The sequence below is a fragment of the Panicum virgatum genome, chromosome 2N, assembly GCF_016808335.1.
Source record: "Panicum virgatum strain AP13 chromosome 2N, P.virgatum_v5, whole genome shotgun sequence".
In the NCBI taxonomy this organism is placed as follows: Eukaryota; Viridiplantae; Streptophyta; class Magnoliopsida; order Poales; family Poaceae; genus Panicum; species Panicum virgatum.
The window spans coordinates 19,082,250-19,100,526 of NC_053146.1; the positions used below are offsets into that span (position 1 = coordinate 19,082,250).

The following is an 18,277-nucleotide window of genomic DNA, read 5'->3' on the forward strand; positions in this document are numbered from 1 at the left end:
AAAGCCATGCTACGAACATCAAGATAACTAGTACTACTCGCCATCAAAAACGCTTCAGCACGAGTAATACCAAGGTAAAAGCAAGAACAATGCTGCCCTGATCGCGAGAAGCGATCAGGGCAGCATGGCGCTTACTTGGATGAAACCTTAGGATTAGGGGTGGCGATGCGCCGAGAGTTGTTGTTTGCGAGACGTGATGACGTTCTTCTTTTCATGAATAACATAGGGTACATATTTATAGTCCGGAGACTTGGGAAACAGTCTAAACTAATCTTGTCCCGATCGGACTCTATCTCTAATCTTGAACTAAATCTAAGGATACATGGCCCATGTGGCCCAAATGCTCACGCAGGAGCCGATTTACAAGCCTTCTTCAATCTTCTGCTTTAAGCTCATCTTGCTCTCGGCCCATAAATTAATCCTGTTAATTTATGGCGATAATAGAAATCTCGAAGATAACGACGTCCAACGGGGTGCAATCGTGAAAGGTATAAACTCCAGAAGACTTGGGGAGAAAGGAGGACGCGAGGCGGTGAGAAAATGGGCTAGGCCGGCCGGCCTGGGCCCATTGAGCCGGCCGGCCCAGGCCCTTTTCAGGGAGTCTCGGCCTCCCCTTCGACCTAGGGTTTCCTGAGGCTATTTAAAGACCCCTCCCCCAGGCTCACGCAGAAGATCATTCGGGGAGACGACGCCAAGGAGCAGAGAAGATAGAGGGACACCTCTCGGAGAGCCGAGGGTCGTGCTAGTTGTCTAGGGGCTTCCCTAGCTGACGTGGGAACCTTGCAAGGAAGACCACGTCGGAGTTCTTGAGCTAGGATCATCAAGATCAAGGTAGGGCCCTGGTTGTGATCTTGTGACGTACAATCATTCATGGTGAAGTTACTTGTGATTCCGAATTTTTAGCGACCATGTTCTCTCTTTCGATTTCGTTCTTTTCTTTGGGTTTGCTTCATCCTAGATCTATTATCGAGATAGATCGCTTAGCATGATCTTGTAGTCATGGTGGCTAGAGGTTCATGGCGGAACTACCAAAGGGGGTTCGACTTGCTTCAGGGTGCTTTCGTCCAAAGGGGGGCGTCGTGACAGGGCGTTGCTTTAGTAGATGGGGTATCGAAGGATCGGATTGGAGATTTTGGGTTTAAAGATGCTTTTCATTGAGATTCACATCTGTCTTGCTTCACTACATCTGGCTTGAACTACAACATATGCATGATCTAGGTGATCTAGATTGGTTATCTCTAACTTTCTCTTGCAACCTTCGGTGTTTGCTATTTTTAGTAGATTAGATTCGTTTTACACCACCTCAACACAAAGGATTCTCTATGTTAGTAGATTGTTTCTTGTATCTTTAGTTCCGTGGATTGATAAATCTTGGGGGAATACTCTAAGGGAAAAGCTACACGATCCCGTGCGCTTGCGGTATATAAATTGGGGCGCTAAGGAGCGTCAACAACCATCACTCAGCGAACTCGTGTTCCCTTCCCAATTCAGGCCATCCCAATCGGAGCCTGAGGTCTCCTCATCGCCTTCCTCTTCCGGCCCGGACGGACCCGTTCCCATGTTTTCTGCATTGTCACCGCCACTGGCAGCCTGCGTAGCAAAGTCAAACAACTTGGTTAGTAAATGTATTATAGAACATTGAAAATAAATAGGCCATCAAGTGTAAATAAATTGTGACTCAGTAAACAATAAATGCAAGTAAACAAGAATAGAACAATAAAGAACAGAACAATGATTTCAAGCAAACAACTTAGGTACTACATGGTTTACAGAACAAGGAATTCAATTAAACAACACAGACAACGACTCCATGAACCTACACATGATTACATAAATAGATCCGTGGCCTACAAACTTGCTACGCCACTTCAGTACATGACTAATTCCTATGGCGTTGCTCGAATGCTCTCGCGATCCAACTCCTTCTAGCCTCATGGGTTTTACAGACGAGGAATGAGTCTCTAGATTGCTCGTCCCTGAACTTCTCCTCCGAAAGAAAAAAAGTACTCCTCGCTTGCCACATCGATCCCACAATCAACAGCTAACTCCAAGCACTGCCGATATTGCTCACGTTGCTCCTGTTGAGTCTGATGCTGCTTCTCTGAAAGATGTGTCAGAGCCTTAGCAGCTTTTTCGTCGTCTGATCTAAGCTTGCTAAAAATTGAGGCCAAGTACGATTTTGTTTTTTTCGCCCGACTACTGCTTGGTGGGGACACAGGTGGTTGCTCCTTCTTGGCCGGGATGTTAGCAGTCGATTTGAGTTCGCCACTGCTTCCCCTCTTGCGGCTGTCTGATGTTCGTTGCGATGTGTTTTGGGGGGCGGGGGTGTCATCAGAATCACGTGCGGCCGCTGTTCCAAGCATGGCCCCAAAGTCGATGGCCACGTCCTTGAACATGTCGAGCAGCAGTCGTGCCCAACTGGGCGCCTCGTACTTGAGCCACTCAACCTCCTTTAATTTCTGTTCATGTAACATCGACACGCGTTAGCTTTCATTATGTCATACGTAGTACCATACAATAACGAAATACGGAATGGAAGACGAGGTAACCGCAGCCTTACCTGAATGAAGTGATCCCAAATATGTTGGCGGGCCTTGTAGCCGCCCCCCGCACGGCCACCCCCTGTGCTTCTTTACAATACGGTCATAGCCGGTACCTACTCTTCAGCTGTTCCTTATCATGTTTCCAGCCCATTCTTTCTTCGAAATGCTTAATCAAGGTCCTCCACCCTAAAGGAGATAGTTTACCCTGGGAACAGTTCCCTTGCTGCATTTGTTCGACCCATAGTTCACATAACGTTTCCGTTCGAGAATCGTTCCAGTTGGCTCTACGGGTCGCGTTCTACGTAAGCATTTAAAGAAGGGAGGACGAATCAGCCTTACAGCAAACGGGGGGGTTACAACAACATAACACTATACGATGCACCTATGGAAGTAACAATGGTACATTAAAGAGGGGGTCATTTGTCGTACCGAGGACACGCGGACGTCGTCATCATCAGAATCATTTGTTTCCTCATTGCTTGACGGCACTTGAACGGGGGAAGGGCCCAGCCAGCTACTGCTGTCACGGCAGGTTTGGCTTCGTGTCATACGATGTGAAGGAGCTGAGGAAGTAGAGATATCATCGTCCATTGGCACCGAAGGCCATGTTGGGGGGCAGGGTGGCATGTCACCATGGGCTGGCCGGCTACTGCTTTCACCGTAACCCCCTGCATGTGTGGAACGAATGGAAGAAGTTAGCAAATATTAACCATGAGGCAGTCATATCTACTCTTCTAAGAAGCAGCGAGATAGCATTAATTCAGATCTTAAGTTCTCAGAAGCAGAGAGGGCTGATCACATAGCAGGCTCGTACTGTGCACAACTACTCTTCTATAATAGGTCACTACAAAGTGGAAAGCGCAAACTGAAGGACAAGCTGCACTTTAAGTGACGACAAAGCCATGCTTGAACTAAGTAAAAGTTAGCATACAATAGACATTCTAGATTTTCTGAGACTTAGCTTGTTTCTACCATCCATAAAGACAATATTAAAAGGTAATGAGCCATGACCACTCACCGTATGGGCTAGCAACAGGATGCATCGGCATGTGCGGGACGGATGCAGAGGCCCCAACATTCCATGGTGCAGTGGAGGAGGTGAAATTCCGAGGAGGTTGTGCATCGAACTGTGGGCCAGCAATAGGTGCGCATTGGTAGAACCCATGCGCCGGCGCAGACATGGCTCCGTATGGACCCGGTTATGTTGGCGGAGTGCCGAAGTACCCGGAGTACGGATTTGCCGGCGCAGTGGGGCCGCCGCTGCCCGCAGCTGCGCTACTGGAGGCAGGTCCGTAATTGTTGGGGTTGAAAGCGGGGATCCCAAGTGGCGGCGGTGGCATGCCTCCTGCTCCCGGTGCTTGGCTCGACCCACTGAAGTAGGGGTAGTAGCCGGCCATGAACCAAGGGTCCGGCTGGGGGTAGTTGCCGCCGCCATCGTCCCCTTCACCCGCCATGGCATCGCGCTGGGAAGGGTTGCGAACAGTGGGACGGTAGGACGAATGGATGGTGTGGGGCGGATGGGGTTGAAGGCCGGAGGGACGCAGCCAGCAAGGGGGAGCACAAGGAGGGCAAGGTACCCGGAGGGGAGCAGGCAATGCGGCGGCAGGCCGAGGCAAAGGTGGGCGTAGTGGAAACAGGGAAGGGGAGGGTGGCCACTGGGGAGGGTTGACCGGGCGGATGCCGGATCCAGGTAAATGCAGTCTCGTGTCGTGCTGCTGGTGAGGGAAGGCGGCCGGCGGGCACACCGGAGGAAGGCAAGCGGCGGCGGTTGCGGAAAATGGGGGCACTGACCTGGGGCCCGGGAGTGCTTCAAACGGAGGGGAGGGGGCCGCGGCGGGTAAGAACACCGAATACGAGCGGGCGGCGGCGGTTCCGTTTCCCGGAGCGGCAGAGGGGGGGTCCGAACATGGCCCGGTGGCCGCCGGTCCGGCCCCGACCTTGACTCCGTGCGCGGGCGGCTTCTACGGCGGACACACAAAACGCCACCGCAGATCCGGCGTGTGGGGGTGGCGGCCACCGGATCCAGGCAACGGACGGCAATATTGCGGCCAGCGACGGCGGATTGCGGCGGCGCGTGTAGGGATGGCGGCGTGTGTGTGAGAAGCCGGATGCGACTTGCGGGCGGGAGGAGGGCGCATCTTTGCGCTGGGACAGGCAATCGGGGGACGCGTATCTCGGCCGCTCGTGGGTCCCACACCTGGCGCCGTCCCTGGGCCCAAATTTCCAACCAAACACGTGGATCCTTTCCACGGAATTTTTTCCCCTCCCACAACCAAACACGGCCTTGGCCTCAGGGGTTTCACTCTGCGGCCATGACCTCACACGGGACAAGGGGCGGCGACGTCACACGCCCAGGACATCAACCCGGGAGATGGGCCCCGGGTGGACAGACGTCGTAATCTAGTGCGTGGGACGGCAGGAGTGGGAGGCCGTGCGGGAGCGACGGCCGGTAGTCGATGTCGACCATTGCAAGGTCTCCAGGGGCGGGGCGGCACTAGGGTTCAAGCAATGTTTTCCTAAACATTAAACGGTAAACAGTCGGTCACCCTTTGTTTAGTGTTTAGGTCATTTAAACAATGTTTAAACGGAGTTAAACGGCCTAAACGGTTTGGCATATTAACATTAAAATATGCATATTTATGTACGTAAATGTCAAATACTCCCTCCGTCCCAAAAAACAAGTCATCCTAGGAATTCTAGGACAACTTAACAAGAAGGTAAAATGATCATGTTTGCCCCTATATATTATCCATATTTGGCACTAATTGATTTTTGCATGCGCATGCACTTTCTAAATAGAGTAGGATGACTTATTTTTTGGGACAAATTTTGAATCATAGGATGACTTGTTTTTCGGGACGGAGGGAGTATGCTAGAAAGTCTACATATTTACACATGTAAAAGTAATTATTCTGCCAAATAATTTTTTTGAAAGAAATCTAAATCCCACAACATTTCATATACTTACAGTGTTACTTGGTTCGGTATTGATTGTGGTAGTATTAATCTTTCTATTGACTAAATTATGAATTAAATGATCATTTAGCTCACTTAATCATGATTAACTCGACTTTGTTTAGACAATTTAGACGGATTTTAACGGTTTAAACGGGTTTAAACGGTCCAACCGTTTAATTCACCGTTTAGGGCCTAAAGAAAATGGGTGACCTCTGTTTAGCATTTAAACGCTGTTTAAATGGACTAAACGGCCGTTTAGGCGGACAGAGGGTTCAAGACCCTAGGGACGGCTGCTCGGGAGAGGAGAGGAATGGCCGCAGGGAGGGAGAAGACAACGCCTCTTTTTTTCTCACAACAGTATATGTATAATCAATGGCAAAAGTAGGTAATTTCACCCCAACTCGATGAAAATGTACATAACAAGTGTTTTTGAGCACCTCTTGAGGAGCTCCAAGAAAAAGGTTGAGTTGGCCCCCAACTCTAAGTTTTTTCCGGAGTTCAAGTTGCTGGAGCTGAATGTGTTTGGCACGACACATTGGCAGAGTTGCTGGAGTTCTTGGAGTGAAGCTCCATCAAACACACCCTAACTCTGTGAATTGAGCTACACCCTCTGTCCCAATATATTAGCATTCCAAGGAAAATAGCAGGAGTAAAGCCTTGTTAAGATGGTGTAAAGTTTTGATGCAAAATGTCACATCAGATATGAGAAGCAAGTGGCATGGCTCCGCCGGCGCACCTCCCGAAGGCGCTGCAGTGTCTTCCGCCGCCAATCCCGGTACACCAGTGCCACCGCACCGCCTATCGACGTCGTCGAAGCTCCCACCACAGCTGGCACAGCCGCAGCCACTACTGCCGCACGTCCCGCGTGCGCCGTCGCCGCACCGGCCGCTGATCCCATGTGTGCCGTAGCGGCTGCTCCCACGTAGCACGTTGCAGACTCCAGCAGCAGCAACTGACATCGGAGCGGGAGGGGATGAGGGCATCACGGCGGGCCCCCCATGCGGCGGCCGAAGCGGGAAAGGAGGAGGGATGCGCGGCGGACCTCGCGTGGCGGCCGGAGCGGGAGAGGAGGAGGGCGGCACGACGACCCTATGCAGCAACCGAAGCGGGAGGGAAGAAGGGTGGCACGGCGGACCCCGCGTGGCAACCGAAGCAGGAGGGGCAGCGACGGGCGAGCGGGCTAGGAGAGCGAGGAGAAGTGAGGTAGGGAGAATAAGGATGAGGTGGGACCCATATAACTCTAGGAATGCTTACATTGTGGTAAAAGTTTTGAACAATTGGAATACCTCCATTTTGGGACGGATGGAGTAATTCCAATCTTCTGTTGTGAGTGAATAACTATTGACTTGGCAGCAATCTGACAAAAGCGATCTGACTACTGATCAATAAGACTCAAGCCTGCAATCGAAGCACCATTTCATCTCTAGTTATTGGCTCTGTTCAGCTGGTTGGTGGCTGGTGATGATTTGTTGAGAGAGAAAAGTATTGCTGCATAACTGGTGGCTGGTGCTGATTTAGTATAAAAAAAGTAGGGAAACATTGCTGGTTGGTTGGCTAACCAGCCAGCCGAACGAGCTGATTAACGAGTAATCTCACCACGAAGGTTAATCCTTTATCTATGAAGCGAAAAACACAAGCAAGAACGAAGAAAACGCAATGGACTTGCAAATCACTGGTTAATTACTCGTGAAGGGATTCTACAAGCCGATGATTGGTGAAACTATTATTTACAGAATAATCTAGGCTAAATTAAAATTTAACTTGAACTGCAACTACTAAATATAAAGGTTTACTGATACCAAAGGAATCCTAAATGTCTTCCTAATAGATTCCAATGTACATGATACAAAGTTCCAGGTTCAGAAAATATGGCGCCACACCCTAACAATTTTTGGATGTCCACTTGTTTTGACCATTTATGTTGACTCATATATGATAGTGATGGCGGTAGTGGTGGCATTGAAAATCTTTTGTTAGCTATTCGATACATATGTAGAACATTGAAAACGGACTTTATATACTTCCTGTTCGATAATTTTAAGGTGGTCTGATCCAAGACTTTGGGTGGACTTGAACTTGGTATGTGCTATGGGAAACTTGGTTTAGAAGTCCTTGCTTGTCTTCACCTCCTCCATACCTCTCTTCAATTACTTTCTGGATTTTTATATTGTTATTAATCATAATAATTATATTAGATACCAATCATTCTAAAATTTACTAAAACTACATAGGGACAAATTTACCTTATGTTTTTTTTGAACGGTCGCATTCAAGTGTATCATGCCTACATCAGTTAGGGTTTGTTTAGATCCTAAAATTTTACGCCAAAAAACATCACATCGAATGTTTTGACACATATATGAACTATTAAATAAAATTTATTTATAAAACAGTTTGTATGGATGGGTTGTAAATCACGAGACGGATCTAATGAGCCTACTTAATTCATAATTTACAACGGTGATGCTCCAGTAACTATTTGCTAATTATGGATTAATCATGAATTAATTAGGCTTATTAAATTTACAATCCATCAGTGCAAAAAGTTTTATAAATAGACTTTATTTAATACTTTAAATTAATAAGATTCTCTTTCAAAATTTTTTTGTCAAAATGATCTAAACACCTGGACAGGCAATTTCTCTCAAACAATCACTTCACTTCGGACATATTAACTTGACGTGGTACGCCCTTTATCTCAGAGAAGTGGTTCACCATTACTCCCTCCTTTCTTTTTTATATGATATCGTAGATTTTTTTCTTCAACTTTGATCAATATTATTTAATTAATCAGTTAGTTAAATGATGTGAAATGAGTATATTTACGTCTATTATCAAGAGTCTTTTAAATCTAACTTGAAGATTTTCCTATTTGTATAAATATTTGTAGAAAAAATAAATAGTCAAATGATGAAAAAAAAAATCAATGATGTCATATATTTAAAAACGGAGGGAGCAGTATTGCCATGTCGGGGGTGGAATGATCCAGAAGATTTGAGATATTTGCCCACTGGAGAGGGCGCGCCGTATCACGAGCGGGCAGCAGGGCACCCAACCAAACCCAAGTACCCCACGCAGCCGGCAACCATTTCTGCTTCCGCACCACCGCATCGTCCGCCGCCGCCAGTCGCGCGCACGCGTCCGGCACCGGCACCGGTACCAGCACAGCACGCCAAGCCTCCTCCCCTGACCCTCCCGTGCACCCGGCCCCGCCGCGAAAGCCCCGAGATCCGCCGCGCCGTCGGAAGATGGGGCGGAGAGGGGAGCCCTACTACGTGGAGGCGGCGCCGCCGGTGGACATCAACAAGAACACCGAGTGGTTCATGTACCCGGGCGTCTGGACCACCTACATCCTGCTGCTCTTCTTCGCGTGGCTCCTCGTCCTCTCCGTCTCCGGCTGCTCCCCGGGGGCCGCCTGGACCGTCGTCAACCTCGGGCACTTCGCCGTGAGTCCCCAGTCCCCACCCGCCGTATCTGCCATTAATCTCGATAAGGCGTGCTCTCTATTTTGTGGCTTGTTCATCTCTTCCTCAAATTGGGTTTGCTTTCGTCCGCCGTATCTGCGGGATTCGATCTGCCCAATTCAGGGTCTCTTTCTGCTCCCCAACTGTTCCTAGTCATTCAGGCTTGACAAAAGACTGATTGGTTCCGGCATGTCAAGCAGTGAGAATATTATTGCTTAGCGAAAAAGGGATAAATGGAGAATCTTCGTGGAGTCTCGGATATGACATGCTGCACAGGTCGATTCGGTGGATGATTTTTGAGTGAGGGGGCATCTATAATTAGAATTGCTTGCTCATACCATACCCATGGATTCATACGAATAGAAGTCATAGAAGATGCCCTTCGCTAGATTTTACAAGATGAAATACTAGTAGTAGAAACTGCCTTTAGCGAACTGGGTTTTCTGTTAGTTATCATAAATTTTATTCACCACTTATTGCGTATGAGATGGGGACTGAGTTTTTGCACAAAAGTCAAAACAAGCATGGCAACCTATGCCAAGACCATTTCTTAGACTATATCGTAATTAGATGTCGACTATTGAAAGGTCCATCTATGTGTAGTTGTGTACTATAAAGACCTACTAGTTGGTGGGCTTTGGTTTGGTTTCTAGAACACGAAAGATCATTTGACTGCTCCAGGACAAGGCTCTCATACCAAGCGCTGAGTTATATAACACGAAAGATCATTTGACTGCTCCAGGACAAGGCTCTCATGCCAAGCGCTGAGTTATATAATGCCCTTAACTAATATTTGGACTTGCAGATGTCATGGTGACCTAAAGATAAACTTAGTAGATAATGGGTTGGTAGTATCATCTTGGGATGAAGACATCACGTGTCTTGCTGGGCCAGGGATGTGTTTGAACAAATTGCATTTTCAACTAGGATTCTAGGAAGAGGATTGTCATGCCACCAGCAAGTTTGTACTGTTATAGTGTTATAACTCAAGCTGTGACAATACCTTCACGTTTTAGATCCTTGTTCCAATATCGTTTTACTGTAATCTTAGACAGTCATGTGGGTCATGTACTGGTAGACAGACTTAAGTAGAAGAGTTAGTCCTTCAGTTTATGTTTACCTTACATATTCTTATTCTGTTAATCCACTGAAAACACACTATTTTCAGATCACTTACCACTTCTTTCATTGGAAGAAAGGAACCCCATTTGCTGCTGATGACCAGGGCATCTACAGCCGATTGACATGGTGGGAGCAAATTGACAATGGTCAGCAGCTTACTCGGAACAGAAAGTTTTTAACTGTGGTACCTGTGGTCCTGTAAGTTCCATCATTATACTGAATTGTAGACTGCAAAATTGCTTTATAATATGGAAACAAAGCTTTCAGTAAATGGTATCTAGGATTCATTTGCAAGCCTATATGTTTGCATGTCCATCAGACTACCTTTCAAAAATAAGGTTTGTGCAGAAGTCTGTGCTTATCTAAATGGAAAGGTTCATGTCTAGTATATCTTAGTAAACTGCAGAACAGGAGTTGGCATACCGGAAAAAATGTTGAAATACGTAAAAAAGTAAAGCACTTAAGCTAACTCATCCAATGAGCCAGTCCTGAATGTTAGGGAAATTATCTTCTAGCTATTATTCAATTACGCTTGCCTTCAAGGAGTAATTTGATCACTGTGATCCACATGGTGAAATAAGAGAGAATTATTATTTTCACGAAGAATGCAGGGTTTGGCTGATGTCTGGTCAGTGTTAGTATCTGCCATTGCTGCAAAGGTTGTTGAATCTGGACATTTTGTTGCACTTCTTCTGTATTGTTATTCTGTTAGTCGTATATTTTGTTAAACTAGGTACCATGATTGCCCCCATCTCCTGAGGAGGATAGTGAGCTTCTTTTCTGTTGTGCTAATTGTGTTCTGGTCCTGTGTTGCTTGTTTTGAATCACTTGGATCTTTTAATTCCTTTGCTACACTTTCAACAAATTTATGATTCTTGGTTTGGCCTTAATATTGGTGGAATATTGCATGCCATTAATCATGTTATCGTATTGTTAAAATCTAAGTTGATATAATAATCATATTGAGTTACAGGTGTCCTAAATTATGATTCATTTTCAGGTACCTGATTGCATCACACTTGACCGACTACAAGCAGCCGATGTTTTTCCTCAACACGGTGGCGGTTTTCGTGCTGGTTGTAGCAAAGCTGCCAAACATGCACAAGGTCCGCATATTTGGAATCAATGCAGACATCTGAGTGCCACTTGAGGAAGTATCTGGATGTTCTCGTGCTCCAAGGTCTGAAAGAGGGACGTGGAACAAGTGAATGCTTTGCAAAGGCAACTCGGTCGCCGCCTGTAATATCTGTGTAAGTGTAGAAAGAACTGTAAATGTTACTCTAGCATACTGTACAAGGTTTGCCTGCAGACTGCTGTGTGTTTGTTGTTGCAGCTTCTTCCTTCAGAGTTGGTTCGCTGGAAGCTGTCTGTTAGTGCAACACAGCAGTATGTGGATAAGAAAGTGTGTAGCAAATGCTATTTGCCGTCTTGTATAGAATGGAACCCAGACATAAGTGAAATCATCTTTCTGTGGGTAGGCCCCAGGGTGTATTGATACTCCCTCTTTGTTTTGATATGTTATTTTCTTGTGCTTGCGCTCACGAGCAGAGGAGGAAGACGAGGGGAGAAGAAGAGAGGCTGACATGCGGCCCCGCTCGCAAGGGTTCAACAGACAATTCGCAATAAAACATCTCATTTCTAGAGCTGGAATAATAACAGTTATTAGTCAAACATGTTAATCAAATCTATGTTTTTCTGGAGTTTGTACAGTGCAACTGCAAAAATGTTGAGTTACTACTGCAAAGTTATTTTTTTGGAATTGAAGTGCTTCCAAACACGCCCTTAGAAAATCAATACGAAGTTAAATTGTTGAGATGTACGGATGACATGTGGCCCCGGAAACAAGCGGGGCCCCGAACGATGTCGTGGCAAGACGTGCGCGCCCTGCGGCTCTCTGATAGCCCGGGCCCCGCCCCTTATTTCCGTTCCGTTCCGTTCCGTTCCCTAGTTCAAACCTCGAAGGGAAAAGCCGAAGCCGAGCGGACAGGCCAACCTCACCGGCAGCGGAGCCATGGGGAGGCCACGAGCGACCCCCGCCGCCGCCTCCAGGCCGAAGCGCAACCCCAAGCCGGAGCAGGACCCCTCCTTCCTCTCCCCGCTCGCGTCGCCGGCGCCCGCGTCGCGCACCCGCACCCGCAAGCGTCCCGTCCGCGGCGGCGCGTCCTCCCCCGCGTTGTCGTCCCCGGGCTCCTCCCCCGCCGACCTCGACATCAGCTTCCTCTCCTCGCCGGGCTCCTCCGCCTCGCCCCCGAAGCCCAGGGCACGGGGCAAGCCCGCCGCGCGCTCGCCCCTCGTCGCCAGCCCCCGCGTCGCCGCCGCCTCCCCTTCCCCTTCCCCCGCCGCGCCTCCCCAGCCCGCGCCGGCGGCTGGGGCGTCCAGCGTCGGAGACCTCAGGAGCGCCGTCGCCTCGCAGATGGAGGACCTCAAGCTCCGCCTCGACGCGCTCCACTCCCGCGCGCACGCTGACCTCGACGCGTCCTTCTCCCGCGTCTCCAAGCGAATCAAGGTGATCCCAGCCGCCGTGAGCCTCTCCCGCAACCCCGTTTCCCTCCCTATCGCGTCCTTAGAGTTCAGTTTCGAGCTTCGTGGCTTGCTCCAGATTGCTGGTTGGTGATGTAGAGCGCTAGCGCGTGGCCTCGTGGGGAACTGGAGATAAACATTGTCACATGAATTGCCTTCGTGTCATTTCCAGATGTCATGATCTCGTATACTGGGTTAGTTCATTTGCTTGCAGTCTCGTATCCCTGTCATGATCTGAAATTGTAGAAACTCCGTTTATTAGCATATCTGAAACTGTCTTTGTTGTGCTGAATATCTGATATGAGGTTATTATATCTGAATTTCTACAATTAATATATGATGATTGAGGTTGCTGTATCTGAGTTTCTAAAATTGATATATGTGGTTACTATATTTGAGTTCTGCAATTTAACAAGCTCAAATGTGTAATTTACTTGTGGGGATATCTAATATAGAAGATGTTTTGCATCATTGGAATCCATGAAAATGAGTAGTGTATCTGGATCTCTTCCCTTTAGAGGCTTGCAGCATAATTATACATTTTTTTTGGGGGTAAGAGTTCAAGTTTTGTAGTGTTGTAGCATGAAATGGCATTGAATGAGGTGAGCTTCTTTGTGTTCTAAATTTCTCAGTACCAATGTATTTGTATTTGTTTTTCCAGTTCACTACAGGGGACAATTTTCCATGTCAGTGAAAAATGTCATTAGTTTCCTAGGAGCATTTGACGAATGCCGCCTTTGGAAATCCATTGAATTATAATTATAATTTCAATTGGCACAATAATGTGGTCAAGATTTCATTTACTCTCCTTGCAGGTTAAATTTTGTTAGATGGCTTGGTGAGCTTATCTATGCAGATTTTGTATTAGCAATGCATTTTCCACCCCAAAATGCTAATACACATGTAATGCATTTTCTGTACTTCTGGTGTTTATTTTATCTAACATATGTAAGATCTTAATTCTCTTTTCAGACCCAAAACCAGACCTGTCAGCAACTAACAGACGAAGTTGACAAGGAGTACAAGAAGATGTCTGACAATATAAAAGAAAGTTCTGAGACTGTCAAGGTACACATTTATTATGCCTTTCTGCATCTGGAAATTTCCTATTCATTTATTTGGATCCTAATGTTTCTTTGATGTTTTCAGGCAAAGTTCAAGCAGATCATCGCAGAGGCACAGTCATCTACGACTCGTGGTACTAAACACATACTTCAAAATCTTTCTCTATCTCTTCTACTTGACACCACTGTCTTGCTTACAAAATTAACTCATACTAGATTGGAGAACATGGTCATAGATAAATATGTGATAGGTGAAAGGCAGGACATATCAATCATCATGTTCTGTTTCTCTGGTTTAACACTCATGATTAGGTTGATCCTAAACTGTCTTGCAGTTGCAGTAAATATTTATTCAAGTTTTGAATAGTGAAATTGCATGTCCTAACTTGAATTACTTCTGTCGTCATGCTTCTCCCCAAATGTTAATATTATATAGTAAAGGTGAACTGATGGTCACATGGAAAAAGGTCAATTTGTGACATTTTTCTATCTGTGTTAAACATGTCATTAATCCCTGTATGTTACTAGAATGTCTCAAGTCTAATTTATGTTGGCCTTTCTCCATTCTCATTTGTCTCTAATAATTAGTGTGCAAGGTGACTATCCCTGAGATAACAAAATCTGTGGAGAAAGCTATTGATGGTCTGCGACTGCGTAGCCGTTATAATATCTCGATGCCAGCTTAGTTACCAGTTCAAGTTCTGTTCACTACACTTCTGAGTAAGTACCAATACCCTCTGATTAATTGATGATCGATTTATCCCTAATCTTTAGTTCAGTATGACTACTTTTGCTAAATTAGTTGTATGAGGGTGCGTTTATCTTATCGATACTTTCTAATCTTAGTATCACTAACGTGTTGTTTAGCATCGTCCCTTTGCTGAACTTTGCTATGCTCTGATATCATTTCCCCTACGTAACAAGTCAGGAATGTGAAAAGTATGTGATAACCTCTGTTGACAACATTTTTGTAAGTAGTGTTTGGAACTTAGAAGTCCACTTCTGTTGCTGTAAGTAGTGTTTGAAATACAATGCAACTTATAAATTGGTTCTGTGTAACATTTTCAAGTTAGGCCTTGTAAGTAGATGTCACTTTCTTCTATCTTGAGGTCAATTATGATCTATTTCATCTTGCTCCACTCTATAAAAGTTATATTGGCCAATAAAAAGCAATGTGCTTGCACCTCTTGGGTGCATACGGATGCAGTATCCTGTGTCCTGTTTTTATCTAATTTATTTTGTTAAAGCTCATGTCCAACATATCGATCTGTTTCCCTATATGATATATGCCAACGCAGGCAACTAATTCTATCTGAAACCTGATCCTGTATTTTCTTTCCCTTGCAGATAGCCTTCTTCACATCAATTGGACCGTTGAATCCTTGTTCAGGATGGTGTGGTCGTTGTTTCGATATCTTTAGATAATCAGCAGAGTACAGACAGCATAGAAACATCAAATGTTAGTTCATCAGCATAGGAATAAGCACGTAATATCAAGAGAGTTTATCAGTATCTTTATCCAATTTCCCCCCCGACTTTCAGAAGTATTTTCATTCAGTTGCGAAGCAGCCCATCCTATGCTAAAATGTTGTTCCCTCTGAGATACTTAATCAACACTATCAACACCAGCGTACTACTCCGTAGTTATTTTCCTGAAGATGAAGATTGAGGATGAACTTTTCTATGACCGTCCAAAACTCATACCCCATTTGACTTGCCTTATTTTTGCATGCTGTTGATGCACCTTTTTTTTGTGGTATTAATATTGCCTTCCCACATACAAAAAAAATCTGAATCAGTGTAGCTGACAGCAACACTGTATCAACTTGCTTCTGGTGCTGACGCGCTGTTACATCTGCAGCAGTTGCAAGGAACAAAAATAAGATCAATGCTGTGATAGTGACAGCGTACATCTGCAGTTGAAGCCAGTTAGCAAGTAATAGAAGTATGATCGCAATTGACGAAAGAATTGTTTGAGAGGACGCAAAATTTGAATTCATCAGGGCAAACTTCACGTCAGGAAACGACGGGAACTAAATAACAGTATCCAACCTCAAACTAGGCAGTAAACAACCTTTTCCAACACAACCTCTGTATTGTCAGTCTCACATAATTTGTTTCCTGTCCCTGTTTTCAGCAACCAGCAAACTTGTATTGGCAATTTGGCATTACACTAACACTAAATAGTTTCAAGAGCACACCGCAACTGCATATTTGTATCTCACATTCTCAAGCAAAAACGAGTAGCATTACACATGGATTAGGTCCACAAGGCACAACATGAGCAACGAGGTGATGGCGAAGTGTCCTTGAATCTGCATGCTTGATTGTGTTGCAAGAGCCAACATTTGCAGCAGTTGGCGCCGTCCTCAGGCCTGGTTCAGCTTGCTCAACCCAGCCTTCGCCAGGTCAAGTTGCTCTGAGAGAATCATAAGACCAGAGTCATGTTAGGCAGTGCAGACTAAGAAGAGGAGAAAGATGCAATGCATTAGTGAAGATTTGCGTTTCGGCATACTCTGCTCCGTTGTAACCACTGATTTGACGCTCTTGCGGAAGAAGATGTTGCCGGCCTTCTGGTACACCGCCTGTTGCAAACCAACAAGAAACTGCTAAGCAAAGGAGAGCTAGTTGTGATACAGCATGCTGCTGAAAGTTTGATGCAGCAAGCATATCCAACAAATTGGAGAACCGAACCTATTACTAGTACTTTGTGCTTGCCATCTGATTACTAACTTTCTGAAACAGGGCTATGTAATTGTATCATCAGTCGTCTATCACTGGCCAACACCCTAGTGGCCATTGGCAATTTTGGTACCACCTCAGCTGCTGACAGAAATCGCACAGGGGAAGAGGCTGACCCGGGAGGGATGCAGGTTCTGGAGCTCCGCGATGGCCACCTCGTGCGCCCGTACCTTCGCAGACCAACCAAAGCAAATCCAAGCGGAAAATTATTTCTGCTACCGACAGCCGAATTCGAAGAACAAGAACTGAAAGCTCGGAAGAAAACCACACGAAACACCAACAGAGGTGTAGAAGTATGACGAGGTTGCGCATACCTCCTTCATGAGCTCCACCTTCTTCTCCACCACCTCCTTCGCCGCCGCCGCCGCCGCCGCCGCCGCCATCTCTGTCCGCGCGCCCAGAGAACCAACCCTTCGCCGGAAAGACCTGGAGCCCAGGCGCAAGACAAGTGACGTTGAAGCCCAGTCAACAAGTGATATGGGAGGCCCGAGGCCGAATGGGGATGGCTCAGCCCAGGCCCAACTCCTCAGGAATTTGCCTTGCTGGGTCGGGGACTCGGGGGCCCAGCAAGGCAACTTCTTCGTTAGCGGTTTTTTTTTATTTTTTTTTATTTTATATTTTATATTTTTATTTTTTACAAAAATATATTTTCGATTTGGAAATTTACAGGAATATACCAGCCGCCCCGCTGCCGGCGGCCGGGACCTGACCGCCCGGCAGCGGGGCGGCAGAGGTTTTTGTGCAAAACCTTTTGCTCAAATAATTGCACGGAGTTCCCTAGGGCCGGTCGCCCGGCAGCTGGGCGGCCGGCCCTGGCCGCCCGGCTGCTGGGCGACCGGCTCTCCCACTCATATATAAGGGTTGGCTGGTCCCCCCACCCCTCATTTACATCACTAAAATTTCAGAAACCAAGAAAAAAGAGGGAGGGAGGGAGAGCGGCGAAGCCCTGCCGGATTTTCGAGCCGGCGACTGCAGGTAACCAAAATTCTTCTACGTTTTACAAATAGATTATGTTGTAATTATTTTTGTTGAAACAGTAGATTAGCAATCAATTTAATTATTATTAGGAGTGATTACTGGTACATTTAGGTGTAGTTACTTGTAATGATTAGCGTTGATACAGTACATTTAGTGTTAGATTAAGTATTAGAAAGTACTAGAAAATTATTAGAGAAGTATTAGAAAGTCTTAAAAATTGGAAGATAATATTAAAAAAATTTAGAAAATATTAGAAAATTGTAGAAAGTATTTTGTTGAAACAGTAGTTAGCAATCAGTTTAATTATTATAAGGAGTGATTAGTTGTACATTTAGGTGTAGTTACTGATAATGATTAGCGTTGATATAGTATATTAGCAATCTGATTGCTCACTTGTGATTGCCAGGGCTCAACACCATGGCATCCTCAGGATCCACCTACATTCCATGGAGTAAGGTGACGGAAACAGTCCCCCAAGGAGTTCAGGTGCCTATGTGTTTTTGCGGATCCTTGTGCAAACTAATGAAATCAAGGGTTTTGGGGGACGACTTTGGCAAGAGATTCTTCATGTGCGAGAATTACGAGTACGGCCCGCCCAAGCATTACGGCAAGGACCGAGCAAAGGTACTACAAAACACTATCAGGGTTTGTCACTTTCAAATCTAGTAATGACTCCTAACATGATTTGGGGAAAGACTCCACCGCCATGTGATTTCTTGCAGTGGTTAGACACCGAGCAATCTCAGCAGGATAAGGACCACGTGGAGCGTCAAGCAAGGTGGGCTGCACAAAGGTGGCAACGAATGCTGCATGAAGAACAGATGGAGGAGAAGCGCAAGAAAAACCAGAAAGAGATTCTGAAGAGGATTGCAGAAGTGGAACGTCA

At 46.1% G+C, this 18,277-nt stretch overlaps 3 protein-coding genes across 3 annotated transcripts; 2 read left to right on the forward strand and 1 right to left on the reverse strand.

Annotated features, from left to right (window-relative positions):
* The first annotated feature begins 8,472 nt into the window (after nucleotides 1–8,472).
* On the forward strand, nucleotides 8,473–11,584 carry LOC120659930 (ORM1-like protein 3). The gene is made up of 3 exons (XM_039938199.1): nucleotides 8,473–8,947; nucleotides 10,134–10,285; nucleotides 11,088–11,584. Exons 1-3 carry the CDS (start codon nucleotides 8,750–8,752, stop codon nucleotides 11,224–11,226), a joined length of 489 nt encoding a protein of 162 aa, XP_039794133.1. The 5' UTR covers nucleotides 8,473–8,749; the 3' UTR covers nucleotides 11,227–11,584.
* Nucleotides 11,585–12,043: 459 nt separating this feature from the next.
* On the forward strand, nucleotides 12,044–15,393 carry LOC120659929 (swi5-dependent recombination DNA repair protein 1 homolog). Its single transcript, XM_039938198.1, has 5 exons — nucleotides 12,044–12,593; nucleotides 13,580–13,675; nucleotides 13,757–13,805; nucleotides 14,260–14,391; nucleotides 15,019–15,393. The coding sequence occupies exons 1-4, from the start codon at nucleotides 12,099–12,101 to the stop codon at nucleotides 14,355–14,357; spliced, it is 738 nt and encodes a 245-aa protein (XP_039794132.1). The 5' UTR covers nucleotides 12,044–12,098; the 3' UTR covers nucleotides 14,358–14,391; nucleotides 15,019–15,393.
* Nucleotides 15,394–15,730: 337 nt separating this feature from the next.
* Nucleotides 15,731–16,860, reverse strand: LOC120659931. The gene is made up of 4 exons (XM_039938200.1): nucleotides 16,728–16,860; nucleotides 16,530–16,583; nucleotides 16,187–16,256; nucleotides 15,731–16,090 (listed from the first exon to the last, which is right to left on the reverse strand). The coding sequence occupies exons 1-4, from the start codon at nucleotides 16,794–16,796 to the stop codon at nucleotides 16,041–16,043; spliced, it is 243 nt and encodes an 80-aa protein (XP_039794134.1). The 5' UTR covers nucleotides 16,797–16,860; the 3' UTR covers nucleotides 15,731–16,040.
* Between the last annotated feature and the right edge of the window lie 1,417 nt (nucleotides 16,861–18,277).

What these genes read in the sequence shown, in the direction of transcription:
- LOC120659930 (XM_039938199.1), top strand. Translation starts at nt 8,750, where the DNA reads ATGGGGCGGAGAGGGGAGCCCTACTACGTGGAGGCGGCGCCGCCGGTG. An exon ending in TCAACCTCGGGCACTTCGCC is followed by an intron (nt 8,948 to 10,133) that starts GTGAGTCCCCAG and finishes CACTATTTTCAG; the next exon opens with ATCACTTACCACTTCTTTCA. An exon ending in ACTGTGGTACCTGTGGTCCT is followed by an intron (nt 10,286 to 11,087) that starts GTAAGTTCCATC and finishes ATTCATTTTCAG; the next exon opens with GTACCTGATTGCATCACACT.
- LOC120659929 (XM_039938198.1), top strand. Translation starts at nt 12,099, where the DNA reads ATGGGGAGGCCACGAGCGACCCCCGCCGCCGCCTCCAGGCCGAAGCGC. An exon ending in AAAGTTCTGAGACTGTCAAG is followed by an intron (nt 13,676 to 13,756) that starts GTACACATTTAT and finishes TGATGTTTTCAG; the next exon opens with GCAAAGTTCAAGCAGATCAT. An exon ending in ACAGTCATCTACGACTCGTG is followed by an intron (nt 13,806 to 14,259) that starts GTACTAAACACA and finishes TCTAATAATTAG; the next exon opens with TGTGCAAGGTGACTATCCCT.
- LOC120659931 (XM_039938200.1), bottom strand. Translation starts at nt 16,796, where the DNA reads ATGGCGGCGGCGGCGGCGGCGGCGGCGGCGAAGGAGGTGGTGGAGAAG. An exon ending in AGAACCTGCATCCCTCCCGG is followed by an intron (nt 16,257 to 16,529) that starts GTCAGCCTCTTC and finishes GGTTTGCAACAG; the next exon opens with GCGGTGTACCAGAAGGCCGG. An exon ending in AGTGGTTACAACGGAGCAGA is followed by an intron (nt 16,091 to 16,186) that starts GTATGCCGAAAC and finishes TGATTCTCTCAG; the next exon opens with AGCAACTTGACCTGGCGAAG.